This window comes from Hyla sarda, chromosome 2 (genome assembly GCF_029499605.1).
Source record: "Hyla sarda isolate aHylSar1 chromosome 2, aHylSar1.hap1, whole genome shotgun sequence".
NCBI lineage: Eukaryota > Metazoa > Chordata > Amphibia > Anura > Hylidae > Hyla > Hyla sarda.
This window is the reverse complement of record NC_079190.1, coordinates 496,243,859-496,258,441: the sequence shown is the minus strand read 5'-3', so window position 1 is coordinate 496,258,441 and position 14,583 is coordinate 496,243,859. Positions and strand designations below refer to the sequence as shown.

The 14,583-nt window shown below is 42.2% G+C and overlaps 1 protein-coding gene across 1 annotated transcript in view; it reads right to left on the bottom strand.

Annotated features, from left to right (window-relative positions):
- Positions 1 to 14,583, bottom strand: part of UMODL1 (uromodulin like 1) — a 91,608-nt gene that overhangs the window by 26,995 nt on the left and 50,030 nt on the right. Inside the window, exons 10-13 of the mRNA XM_056559729.1 lie at positions 9,356 to 9,451; positions 5,787 to 6,041; positions 3,822 to 3,934; positions 2,970 to 3,165 (exon numbers count right to left, since the gene is read on the bottom strand). Coding sequence (XP_056415704.1) covers positions 2,970 to 3,165; positions 3,822 to 3,934; positions 5,787 to 6,041; positions 9,356 to 9,451 — 660 coding nt within the window. The remainder of the gene's footprint in view (positions 1 to 2,969; positions 3,166 to 3,821; positions 3,935 to 5,786; positions 6,042 to 9,355; positions 9,452 to 14,583) is intronic.

Here is a 14,583-nt window from a genome sequence, read left to right as displayed (position 1 = left end):
TGTTCTGTAAATGCATGCTTATCATGTGTGTTCTGTAAATGCGTGCTTATCAAGTGTGTTCTGTAAATGCGTGCTTATCATGTGGTTCCGTAAATGCGTGCTTATCATGTGTGTTCCGTAAATGCGTGCCTATCATGTGTGTTCCGTAAATGCGTGCTTATCATGTGTGTTCTGTAAATGCGTGCTTATCATGTGTGTTCTGTAAATGCGTGCTTATCATGTGTGTTCTGTAAATGCGTGCTTATCATGTGTGTTCTGTAAATGCATGCTTATCATGTGTGTTCTGTAAATGCGTGCTTATCATGTGTGTTCTGTAAATGCGTGCTTATCATGTGTGTTCCGTAAATGCTTGCTTATCATGTGTGTTCCGTAAATGCGTGCTTATCATGTGTGTTCCGTAAATGCGTGCTTATCATGTGTGTTTTGTAAATGCGTGCTTATCATGTGTGTTCCGTAAATGCGTGCTTATCATGTGTGTGTTCCGTAAATGCGTGCTTATCATGTGTGTGTTCCGTAAATGCGTGCTTATCATGTGTGTGTTCCGTAAATGCGTGCTTATCATGTGTGTGTTCCGTAAATGCGTGCTTATCATGTGTGTGTTCCGTAAATGCGTGCTTATCATGTGTGTGTTCCGTAAATGCGTGCTTATCATGTGTGTTCCGTAAATGCGTGCTTATCATGTGTGTTCCGTAAATGCGTGCTTATCATGTGTGTTCCGTAAATGCGTGCTTATCATGTGTGTTCCGTAAATGCGTGCTTATCATGTGTGTTCCGTAAATGCGTGCTTATCATGTGTGTTCCGTAAATGCGTGCTTATCATGTTTGTTCCGTAAATGCGTGCTTATCATGTGTGTTCCGTAAATGTGTGCTTATCATGTGTGTTCCGTAAATGCGTGCTTATCATGTGTGTTCCGTAAATCTGTGCTTATCATGTGTGTTCCGTAAATGCGTGCTTATCATGTGTGTTCCGTAAATGCGTGCTTATCATGTGTGTTCCGTAAATGCGTGCTTATCATGTGTGTTCCGTAAATGCGTGCTTATCATGTGTGTTCCGTAAATGCGTGCTTATCATGTGTGTTCCGTAAATGCGTGCTTATCATGTGTGTTCCGTAAATGCGTGCTTATCATGTGTGTTCCGTAAATGCGTGCTTATCATGTGTGTTCCGTAAATGCGTGCTTATCATGTGTGTTCTGTAAATGCGTGCTTATCATGTGTGTTCTGTAAAAGTGTTGTGTGGGGTACGCGCACGTTTTCTGTGTACTGCGCAAGAGTGTTGTATAATGTATGTTATTGTGTGTGTTTCACTTTTTGTAATGTGTTTGCATTTATCGTGTGTATGCTGTGTGTTTGAGTGTATGTTAGTTATGTGCCTATGTTATATGTCTATATAAGTCATGTTTTTGTATTTATTGTATGTGTATGCTGTGTATGTGTGTGTGTATGTACATTATGTGTGTATGTTATGTCTATATGTATGTTATGTGTGTGTGTGTTTGTTTATATAACACCCCTGAGGAAGTTGCCAGTTTGGCACTGGAACGCGTGGGATCCTCGGTGACCCCCGTCCTCCTGCTCATGGCGTTACCTCTCCTCTCTCCAGTCTGAGACGCTTGTTTCTACACGCAAGTATATTTGTATCTGTATTGGATATATGCGGCTGCTATTTGTATGATATTCTTTATTCTATTATGGTGACTTTTTATGCATTTCACCAGGCACTTGCCACTTTATTTGGATGCTGCACTAACTACCAGAATATAAGAACCTTATAGCATAAATCCAAGAACTGTGATGAACATCTCATTTCTGCCTGGAGTGAGTTTATATTGGTTATACTATTGTTTATACAAGATAGAGGTGGTCAATATCAGGTGAGGGGGTTCATGACCCCTCTCCTGGGTTGTGCTATAGGCTCTTGTGAGCCACTATTTTAAAGGGGTACTCCGCCCCTGACATCTTATCTTGGATAGGGGATAAGATGTCAGATCGCCGCGGTCCCGCTGCTGGGGACCCCGGGGATCGCTGCTGCAGCACCCCGCTATCATTACTGCGCAGAGCGAGATCGCTCTGCACGTAATGACGGGCAATACAGGGGCCGGAGCATCGTGACGTCATGGCTCCGTCCCTCATGACATCACGGCCCGTCCCCTTAATGCAAGTCTATGGCAGGGGGCATGACGACTGCCACGCCCCCTCCCATAGACTTGTATTGACGGGGGCGGACCGTGACGTCACAAGGGGCGGAGCCATGACGTAACAATGCTCCGGCCCCTGTATTGCCCGTCATTACGAGCAGAGCGATCTCGCTCTATGCAGTAATGATAGTGGGGTGCTGTAGCAGCGATCCCCGGGGTCCCCAGCAGCGGGACCCCGGCGATCTGACATCTTATCCCCTATCCTTTGGATAGGGGATAAGATGTCTAGGGGCGGAGTACCCCTTTAATTGGTTATATTTAATGTGTCCTTGTCATTATCCATTGTGTGTATATTGGATCTTTTTGTCTTTTTTTTTTGTTAATAAAGAGTATATAGAACATTTATTGGCGTGCTACTAGGTTTCAGTGTCGCTTTTTTCTTGAATCCACGTGTATGTTACCTGTCTATATAAGTCATGATTTTGTATTTATCGTGTGTGTGTATGCTGTGTATATGTGTGTATGTACATTATGGGGGACATTTATCAAAACCTGTGCAAAGGAAAAGTTGCCCAGTTGCCCATAGCAACCAATCAGATCGCTTCTTTCATTTTTAACAAGGCCTCTGCAAAATGAAAGAAGCGTTCTGATTGGTTGCTATGGGCAACTGGGCAACTTTTAATTTACACAGGTTTGATAAATCTCCCCCTATGTGTTCATATGTATTTGTGTGGATGGTATTTTTTGTTATGTATTTATGTTGATTATATGTGATTGTATATTATGTGTGTTATGTGTGTGTACGTTGTGTGTTTAGTGTATATGGAAATTACCTGTGACCACAATGGATTCTGGATCAACTTGAAACTCCGGGCTGAAGGCTGAGAAGGAGGCTGCGGTGAGATTGGCCGGATGCTCAGAGTCATTGATAATTATTCGGAAATGGACGATGATGCTGCCTGCGCTTAGTGACTCCACCTCCACCGCCAACCGCTCCGGGGGGATTTTATTGGACAAAGAATTCTTTACCTAAAAGTCATATAAAGAGGATTTACATGATGTCATAGGTAACGGACGCATGCCAGTCTTTTGCGCCAAAAGACTGGCAAACGTGTTATTAGACAGTATTTTTGAAAGCAATTTAAATTTAAAAAAGGTAGGTATATGTTGTGTTTCAAGGGGAGTGGCTTAACAAAAATGGGTGTGGCTAATGGGGACGTAGCTTAATTGAGCTAAACATTTTATTTTGGCTTAAAAGTAAGGCAACCAGATTTATCAAACTGTGTGAGAGAAAAAGTGGAGGGATTTTCTCACAGCAGCCAATCACAGCTCAGCTTTCACTTTACCAGAGCTCGTTAGCTGAGCTGTGATTGGTTACTGTGGGAAAATCCCTCCACTTTTTCTCTCACACAGTTTGATAAATCTGGGCAAATGTACCCAACTTTTAGCCTAAGCCACTGTTAAAAAATTGGTGAACTCTTAGACTGTCTAAGGTTACACTTTAGGAGACAAATTTTATTCATTCCTCAAAATGTATTTCTGACCTGATTAATGAATTCAAGCTGCATTCAGCCACCACTAGGGGGAGCTAATGATTCACAAAAGCCACACTGTGACCATTTTAATTATATATATAATTATATCTACACATACATAGTACAATCAAGGAGTGAACATTACTGTACCTCTAATATAAACTTCTGAATAAAGTCTGCGTAATCTGTAGAGTTGGGGTCTTGCAGAGATTCAGTGAGGTTCCAGTTTTTAATCTTAAGGGTTGCATTAAGAATTTCTGCCTCTAAAAAGAAGAAAGAGAAATCACCAGTGAGTTTTAGGACATAAAGCCCAATATACATGGGGGACAGTATTATAGTAGTTACTGTATATTCTTATATATAGGAGACAGTATAATGGTAGTTATATTCTTGTATATATGAGGCAGTATTATAGTAGTTATATTCTTGTATATAGGAGCAGTATTATAGTAGTTATATTCCTGTATATGGGAGCAGTATTATAGTAGTTATATTCTTGTATATAGGAGCAGTATTATAGTAGTTATATTCTTGTATATAGGAGCAGTATTATAGTAGTTATATTCTTGTATATAGGAGCAGTATTATAGTAGTTATATTCTTGTATATAGGAGCAGTATTATAGTAGTTATATTCTTGTATATAGGAGCAGTATTATAGTAGTTATATTCTTGTATATAGGAGCAGTATTATAGTAGTTATATTCTTGTATATAGTAGGTAGTATTATGGTAGTTATATTCTTGTATATAGGAGCAGTATTATAGTAGTTATATTCTTGTATATAGGGGGCAGTATTATAGTAGTTCTATTCTTATATATAGGAGCAGTATTATAGTAGTTATAATCTTGTATATAGGAGCAGTATTATAGTAGTTATATTCTTGTATATAGGGGGCAGTATTATAGTAGTTCTATTCTTGTATATAGGAGCAGTATTATAGTAGTTATAATCTTGTATATAGGAGCAGTATTATAGTAGTTATATTGTTGTATATAGGGAGCAGTATTATAGTAGTTATATTCTTGTATATAGGAGGCAGTATTATAGTAGTTATATTATTGTATATAGGAGCAGTATTATAGTAGTTATATTATTGTATATAGGAGCAGTATTATAGTAGTTATATTCTTGCATATAGGAGCAGTATTATAGTAGTTATATTCTTGTATATAGGAGCAGTATTATAGTAGTTATATTCTTGTATATAGGAGCAGTATTATAGTAGTTATATTCTTGTATATAGGAGCAATATTATAGTAGTTATATTCTTGTATATAGGTGGCAGTATTATAGTAGTTATATTGTTATATATAGTAGACAGTATTATAGTAGTTATGTTCTTGTATATAGGAGCAGTATTATAGTAGTTATATTCTTGTATATAGGAGCAGTATTATAGTAGTTATATTCTTGTATATAGGAGCAGTATTATAGTAGTTATATTCTTGTATATAGGAGCAGTATTATAGTAGTTATATTCTTGTATATAGGAGAAGTATTATAGTAGTTATATTCTTGTATATAGGAGCAGTATTATAGTAGTTATATTCTTGTATATAGGAGGCAGTATTTTAGTAGTTATATTCTTGTATATAGGAGCAGTATTATGGTAGTTATATTCTTGTATATAGGAGGCAGTATTGTAGTAGTTATATTCTTGTATATAGGAGCAGTATTATAGCAGTTATATTCTTGTACATAAGGAACAGTATTTTAGTTGTTGGATTGCTATATATATATAAGGCAGTATTATAGCATTTATATTATGGTATATTGGTATACAGTTTTATTATTGTTATATTATATAAAACTGTTATATTCTATATACTGTTATTGCTGATGTAAGATAATTACTTTTTTTTTCAGTCCACTGCATGAATGGATTTTTAAAGCTAAATATGGCGAACAATTGGGTTACACTGGGCAATGCTGGTAATGCTGACTATAGAGAATTGGCAACAAATGGCTTATCTTGCCATCTAGTGGATGACCAGAAACATTGCAAGTCGCAAATACCAGAGATTTGCTGACACATTCTAAGTTTCTTATTGGGCAGACCACATGGGCCGAATTGTTCTCATCTTGTTCTATCAGACATGATATTTAAATTACCCGTCTTTACTTTCCCGTTCCATAGTTGTACTGATCCAATGCAGTCCTGAAATGTCACCTGCACAGTATATATCTCTCCTGACTGGAGTCCGTCTATTCCCGTTTTGGTTCCCCTGATGGTTTTACTGAGATGCAAATCCTTTGATGATACTTGTACATTGTACGTGTAGTTATCGGGGCAGTCTGTATTCCAGTGTATATAGAAGCTGCTGCTGGTCACATTAGTGACACTGTGATTGTGGAACATGGAGCAATCTGGAATGATGGAAAGACATAACAAATAGTATCATCTATATATTACTATTATTTGTATTATCTATACAATGTGATGCTGGAAGGTGGCGCTCTACTATGCACAATATGCAGATCATACAGTGTTCCCCTGCTGAGACCCCCCTTGATCAGCTGTCATCTGCAGGGAAACTTGACAGCAAATGTTCAATTTCCCTGCAGTGCCCCCACAGGGGAGATGAAGCATTACAAAGTGTCAGTCATAAACGGGGGGGGGGGGGGGGGCAGGGAGAAGTGAGCCCTAAGCTGTTCATAAGAACACTTTCCCAGCCTATTTGCCCATCCGCCCTAAAGGACGGATTAACAACTTGGAGCCGGTCCATTCCTGCGCTAAAGTGCATGGGCATCAAAGTCAACAAAACAAACGGAACTGTACATAGTCGGGGAACAGGTCAGGAAAATAACGGGAATACAATACCCAGAACAGATATCTAAATACAAACAAGGCAGAATAGCATATTAACATATAGTTCAGGAACTGGAATCAAGATTAACGGCAGAAATGATTATATGAACAAGACCAGATATGGCGATAAGTATACAGCAGACAAAACCAGGAGATGCAGGGGATGAACAGGTAAGCTGAATGTCAGAACACTAAACGGGTCAGGAAATATAATACACTGTTCATACTGGACACAGAGCAAGGAACACACTAGACACCCCACTCCCAGCATGGAGGGACATCAATACTAAAGCCAAATAGGCTCCTAGCTATTGGGCACACTTTACCGAGTGATCAGGATACTGGCCTAGAAGGAAACAGAAATATTAAATACAAGCAAACACAGGTACAGGCAGAAGACTCACTCACTCCTAGATAGACGGATTAGCACAAGGCTCAGGAATTCTATCCTAGGAGTAGCAGGATCAAAAGGTCAAAACAGGACTGACAAAACACACAGTGTGAATACAGTCAAAGCAAATACCGAACGAACAATACTAAAACCTGCCAAATGTACTAAAATAAAGCAGGGGAAAATCTATATATCAAACAGTACAGATAACCATGGTTAAAACTCAGTACAAAGGGAAACAAAGGGAAAATAATAAACCAGACATGGTCGGAGTACAGATCTAATTACTAGCAGAGAGTTCCAGTAGAGCTCGGGTTTAACCCCTTAAGGACTCAGGGTTTTTACGTTTTTGCACTTTCGTTTTTTCCTCCTTACCTTTAAAAAATCATAACCCTTTCAATTTTCCACCTAAAAATCCATATTATGGCTTATTTTTTGCGTTGCCAATTCTACTTTGCAGTGACATTAGTCATTTTACCCAAAAATGCACGGCGAAACGGAAAAAAAAATCATTGTGCGACAAAATCGAAAAAAAAACGCCATTTTGTAACTTTTGGGGGCTTCCGTTTCTACGCAGTGCATATTTCGGTAAAAATTACACCTTATCATCATTCTGTAGGTCCATACGGTTAAAATGATACCCTACTTATATAGGTTTGATTTTGTCGCACTTCTGGAAAAAATCCTAACTACATGCAGGAAAATTTATACGTTTAAAAATGTCATCTTCTGACCCCTATAACTTTTTTATTTTTCCACGTACGGGGCGGTATGAGGACTCATTTTTTGCGCCGTGATCTGAAGTTTCTATTGGTATGATTTTTGTTTTGATCTGACTTTTTGATCACTTTTTATTCATTTTTTAATGTTATAAAAAGTTACCAAAATACGCTTTTTTGTACTTTGGAATTTTTTTGCGCGTACGCCATTGACCGTACGGCTTAATTAATGATATATTTTTATAGTTCAGACATTTACGCACGCGACGATACCACATATGTTTATTTTAATTTTTTTTACACTGTTTTATTTTTCTTATGGGAAAAGGGGGGTGATTCAAACTTTTATTAGGGAAGGGGTTAAATGACCTTTATTAACACTTTTTTTTACTTTTTTTTTGCAGTGTTATAGGTCCCATAGGGACCTATAACACTGCATACACTGATCTCTCATCCTGATCACAGGCGTGTATTAACACGCCTGTGATCAGCATTATCGGCGCTTGACTGCTCCTGCCTGGATCTCAGGCACGGAGCAGTCATTCGTCGATCGGACACCGAGGAGGCAGGTAAGAGCCCTCCCGGTGTCCGATCAGCTGTTCGGGATGCCGCGATTTCACCGCGGCGGTCCCGAACAGCCCGACTGAGCAGCCGGGATACTTTCAGTTTCACTTTAGAAGCGGCGGTCAGCTTTGACCGCCGCTTCTAAAGGGTTAATACCGCACATCGCCGCGATCGGCGATGTGTGGTATTAGCCGAGGGTCCCGGCCGTTGATTAGCGCCGGGACCCACGTGATATGATGCGGGATCGCGGCGCGATCCCGCTTCATATTGCGGGAGCCGGCGCAGGACGTAAATATACGTCCTGCGTCGTTAAGGGGTTAAATAACCCCACCCGAGATGCCATAGGCTGAGAGCATTAACTCTTCCCAAACCAGGGAGAATTAGCACAGAAACTGTTCAGACACAAAAGCAATGTCTGAACAGGACCTAAAACAGGAAAAAGTAAAATCACAGAAACGGACATTACAGTGTCCATTCCCATCAATAAGTAATGTGATATTTCTGGATAAAAATTATGGGCAAAGGGAAGAAAACAAAACATTACCGACCAGCAACCAGAAGTCTAAACTGCTGAAACTCATAAATGGGTTGAGGTCAGTTCACATTAAGTGAAGTTTTGATGCATATTCTAATTTAACGTGGAGAGGAAAATGTGATTTGTTCTATAATCACAACTGAGGTATTTTATCGCAGGACCCAGGATTGACCAGTTCCTTTGACACATTAAACACTTTTGTTTTCTGTTGGTCAGACTGGTGATAAGCCAGTTACAGCAATGAAACACATGATGCTGCAGCTGTGCTGGAATGAAACAAATGGTGCTGCAGCTGTGCTGGAATGAAACACATGATGCTGCAGCTGTGCTGGAATGAAACACATGATGCTGCAGCTGTGCTGGAATGAAACAAATGGTGCTGCTGCACCGGAATTTCTGAGTTTGCAGCTGTGGGGAGTCTGCAGAAAGAATTAACAGGTTCATTCTTTCTGAGGATTCGGAATTTCCATGGCTGAAACAAACTGGCACGGAAATTCAACCGTGTACACAGAGCAGCAGAATCCCATTGAATTCAACAGGACTCTGCTGCAGCGGAATTTCCGTGCAGAATTCCTAAGAAACGTAAAAGTCAAAAGCTCGCCGAAAGATTTTGTATTAGAAAAGTGTAATTTTCTATAAATCTATACGCTGTGATATACTTACTGCAGGGAGTGGGGGTAGCAGCATCATAAGTCACACTCCGTGGGATAGGAATGCTCCAGAGCGGTGGATCAGATGGGCCAGGGTGAGGAATGGGGCCTGTAGATACAAAGTATCATATAAGTATAATAAGTGTGACCGTGTTATTGATGCACCATCACTTTAAAGACAAGATATGGCACAACGGTCTACGAGCCATCAGTGTTTGATCACTACAATGTCCGGCATCCCACAAGAAAAACAGGAATGAACGGGTCAAGGTCCTTGGATGGACTCAAGTTTATTTTAATTTTTACATTTATATTTTTTCCTTCCTAAGATATCGTCCCAATGATCGGAAACATTTGTATATGACCTCCTATAGGTCCTGGTCTGTACTGGTGTCAGGAGTCTGTTTTTGGGTTTTATATTACCCACTGCAGATTAATTTTCTGGTTAATATATGGATATGGTACTCCTGTGGAAAACATATATATATATTTTTATCAACAGGTGGCAGAAAGTTAAACAGATTTGTAATCTTAATCCTTACAGGATTGATCAGATGCTGTATACTACAGAGGAAGTTCTTTTCTTTTTGAATTTCTTTCCAGTCTGACCACAGTGCTCTCTGCTGACACCTCTGTCCATGTCAGCAACTGTCCAGAATAGGAGCAAATCCCCATGGCAAACCTCTTCTGCTTAGGACAGTTGCTAACATGGACAGAGGTGTCAGCAGAGAGCACTGTGGTCAGACAGAAAGGAAATTCAAAAAGAAAAGAACTTCCTGTGGAGAAGCTGATAAGTACTGGAAGGATTAAGACAAATCTATTTCACTTTGTGGCACCAGTTGATTTAAAAATATTTGTTTTCCACTGGAGTACCCCTTTAACCCGTGTGTGTTTTCTTCTTTCATAATTAGAAAAGGTTTGTTTTAACCGTATCTATCTATCTCATATTATCTATCTATCTCCTTATCTATTTATTTAATTCATATCTATCTCATATCTATCTATCTCTCTATCTATCTCATATCTATCTATCTATCTCTCTATCTATATATCTATCTATCTCATATCTATCTAAAATATAAATAGACCCTGTACTATGTATAACACTACAGTGAGGATAAAAAGTTTGGGCAGCCCAGGTAAAAATTTGCATTAATGTGCATAAAGAAGCCAAGGAAAGATGGAAAAAATCTCCAAAAGGCATCAAATTACAGATTAGACATTCTTATAATATGTCAACAAAAGTTAGATTTTATTTCCATCATTTACACTTTCAAAATAATAGAAAAAGAAAAATGGCATCTACAAAATTTGGGGCACCCTGCAGAATTTATAGCATGCACTGCCCCCTTTGCAAAGCTGAGACCTGCCAGTGTCATGGATTGTTCTCAATCATCATCTGGGAAGACCGGGTAATGTCAATCTCAAAGGTTTTAAATGCCCAGACTCATCTGACCTTGCCCCAACAATCAGCACCATGGGTTCTTCAAAGCAGTTGTCTAGAAATCTGAAACTGAAAATAGTTGACGCTCACAAAGCTGGAGAAGGCTATAAGAAGATAGCAAAACGTTTTCAGATGTCAATATCCTCTGTTCGGAATGTAATTAAGAAATGGCAGTCATCAGGAACAGTGGAAGTTAAAGCAAGATCTGGAAGACCAAGAAAAATATCAGACAGAACAGCTCACAGGATTGTGAGAAAAACAATTCAAAACCCACGCTTGACTGCAAAATCCCTCCAGAAAGATCTGGCAGACACTGGAGTTGTGGTTCACTATTCCACTATAAAGAGATACTTGTACAAATATGGTCTTCATGGAAGAGTCATCAGAAGAAAACCTCTTCTACGTCCTCACCACAAAAATCAGCGTTTGAACTTTGCAAATGAACATATAGACAAGCCTGATGCATTTTGGAAACAAGTTCTGTGGACCGATGAGGTTAAAATTGAACTTTTTGTCCGGAATGAGCAAAGGCACTGTTACGCCGAGCGCTCCGGGTCCCCGCTCCTCCCCGGAGCGCTCGCAGCATCCTCTCATTCGCAGCACCCCGGTCAGACCTGCTGACCGGGTGCGCTGCAATATCACTCCCAGCCGGGATGCGATTCGCGATGCGGGAGGCGCCCGCTCGCGATGCGCATCCCGGCTCCCGTACCTGACCCGTTCCCCGTCTGTCTTGTCCCGGCGCGCGCGGCCCCGCTCCTTAGGGAGCGCGCGCGCCGGGTCTCTGCAATTTAAAGGGCCACTGCGCCACTGATTGGCGCAGCAGGCTTAATCAGTATGTTCACCTGTGCACTCCCTACTTATACCTCACTTCCCCTGCACTCCCTCGCCGGATCTTGTTGCCATTGTGCCAGTGAAAGCGTTTCCTTGTATGTTCCTAGCCTGTGTTCCAGACCTCCTGCCGTTGCCCCTGACTACGATCCTTGCTGCCTGCCCTGACCTTCTGCTACGTCCGACCGTGCTCTTGTCTACTTCCTTGTACCGCGCTTATCTTCAGCAGTCAGAGAGGTTGAGCCGTTGCTGGTGGATACGACCTGGTTGCTACCGCCGCTGCAAGACCATCCCGCTTTGCGGCGGGCTCTGGTGAATACCAGTTGCAACTTAGAACCGGTCCACCAACACGGTCCACGCCAATCCCTCTCTGGCACAGAGGATCCACCTTCAGCCAGCCGAATCGTGACAGTAGATCCGGCCATGGATCCCGCTGAAGTCCCACTGCCAGTTGTCGCCGACCTCACCACAGTGGTCGCCCAGCAGTCACAACAGATAGCGCAACAAGGCCACCAGCTGTCTCAACTGACCGTGATGCTACAGCAGCTATTACCACAGCTTCAGGAACAATCTCCTCCGCCAGCTCCTGCACCTCCTCCGCAGCGAGTGGCCGCTTCCGGTCTACGATTATCCTTGCCGGATAAATTTGATGGGGACTCTAAGTTTTGCCGTGGCTTTCTTTCGCAATGTTCCCTGCACTAGGAGATGATGTCGGACCAGTTTCCTACTGAAAGGTCTAAGGTGGCTTTCGTAGTCAGCCTTCTGTCTGGGAAAGCTCTGTCATGGGCCACACCGCTCTGGGACCGCAATAACCCTGTCACTGCCTCTGTACACTCCTTCATCACGGAGATTCGAAGTGTCTTTGAGGAACCTGCCCGAGCCTCTTCTGCTGAGACTGCCCTGCTGAACCTGGTCCAGGGTAATTCTTCTGTTGGCGAGTACGCCATCCAATTCCGTACTCTTGCCTCCGAATTATCCTGGAATAATGAGGCCCTCTGCGCGACCTTTAAAAAAGGCCTATCAAGCAAGATTAAAGATGTGCTGGCCGCACGAGAAATTCCTGCTAACCTGCATGAACTTATTCATCTTGCCACCCGCATTGACATGCGTTTTTCCGAAAGGCGCCAGGAGCTCCGCCAGGATATGGACTTTGTTCGCACAAGGCGGTTTCTCTCCCCGGCTCCTCTCTCCTCTGGTCCTCTGCAATCCGTTCCTGTGCCTCCCGCCGTGGAGGCTATGCAAGTTGACCGGTCTCGCTTGACACCTCAAGAGAGGACACGACGCCGCATGGAGAATCTTTGCCTGTACTGTGCCGGTACCGAACACTTCTTGAAGGATTGTCCTATCCGTCCTCCCCGCCTGGAAAGACGTACGCTGACTCCGCACAAAGGTGAGACAGTTCTTGATGTGAACTCTGCTTCTCCACGCCTTACTGTGCCTGTGCGGATATCTTCTTCTACCTTCTCCTTCTCTGCTATGGCCTTTTTGGATTCCGGATCTGCAGGAAATTTTATTTTGGCCTCTCTCATCAACAGGTTCAACATCCCGGTGACCAGTCTCGCCAGACCCCTCTACATCAATTCTGTTAACAATGAAAGATTGGACTGTACCGTGCGTTACCGCACGGAACCTCTCTTAATGTGCATCGGACCCCATCACGAAAAAATTGAATTTTTGGTCCTCTCCAACTGCACTTCAGAAATTCTTCTTGGATTACCGTGGCTTCAACGCCATTCCCCAACCCTTGATTGGTCCACAAGAGAGATCAAGAACTGGGGTACTTCTTGTCACAGGGACTGTCTTAAACCGGTTCCCAGTACTCCCTGTCGTGACCCTGTGGTTCCCCCGGTATCCGGTCTTCCTAAGGCTTATATGGACTATGCTGATGTTTTTTGCAAAAAGCAAGCAGAGACTTTACCTCCTCACAGGCCTTATGACTGTCCTATTGACCTCCTCCCGGGTACTTCTCCACCCCGGGGCAGAATCTATCCTCTGTCTGCTCCAGAGACTCTAGCCATGTCGGAGTACATCCAGGAGAATTTAAAAAAGGGGTTTATCCGCAAGTCCTCCTCTCCTGCCGGAGCTGGATTTTTTTTTTGTGTCCAAAAAAGATGGCTCCCTACGCCCTTGCATTGATTACCGCGGACTTAATAAAATCACGGTAAAAAAACGCTACCCCTTACCTCTTATCTCGGAACTCTTTGATCGCCTACAAGGCGCCCACATCTTTACCAAACTGGACTTAAGAGGTGCTTATAATCTCATCCGCATCAGGGAGGGGGACGAATGGAAGACTGCATTTAACACCAGAGATGGACACTTTGAGTATCTGGTCATGCCCTTTGGCCTGTGCAACGCCCCTGCCGTCTTCCAAGACTTTGTTAATGACATTTTTCGTGATCTCCTATATTCCTGTGTTGTGGTTTATCTGGACGATATTCTGATTTTTTCTGGCAACTTAGAAGAACACCGCCAGCATGTCCGCATGGTTCTTCAGAGACTTCGGGACAATCAACTTTATGCCAAAATGGAGAAATGTCTCTTTGAATGTCAATCTCTTCCTTTCCTAGGATACTTGGTCTCTGGCCAGGGACTACAAATGGACCCAGATAAACTTTCTGCCGTCTTAGATTGGCCACGCCCCTCCGGACTCCGTGCTATCCAACGTTTTTTGGGGTTCGCCAATTATTACAGACAATTCATTCCACACTTCTCCACTATTGTGGCCCCTATCGTGGCTTTAACCAAGAAAAATGCCAATCCTAAGTCCTGGTCTCCCCAAGCGGAAGACGCATTTAAACATCTCAAGTCTGCCTTTTCTTCTGCTCCCGTGCTCTCCAGACCTGACCCATCTAAACCCTTTCTATTGCAGGTAGATGCCTCCTCTGTGGGAGCTGGAGCTGTCCTTCTACAAAAAAATTCTTCCGGGCATGCTGTTACTTGTGGGTTTTTTTCTAGGACCTTCTCTA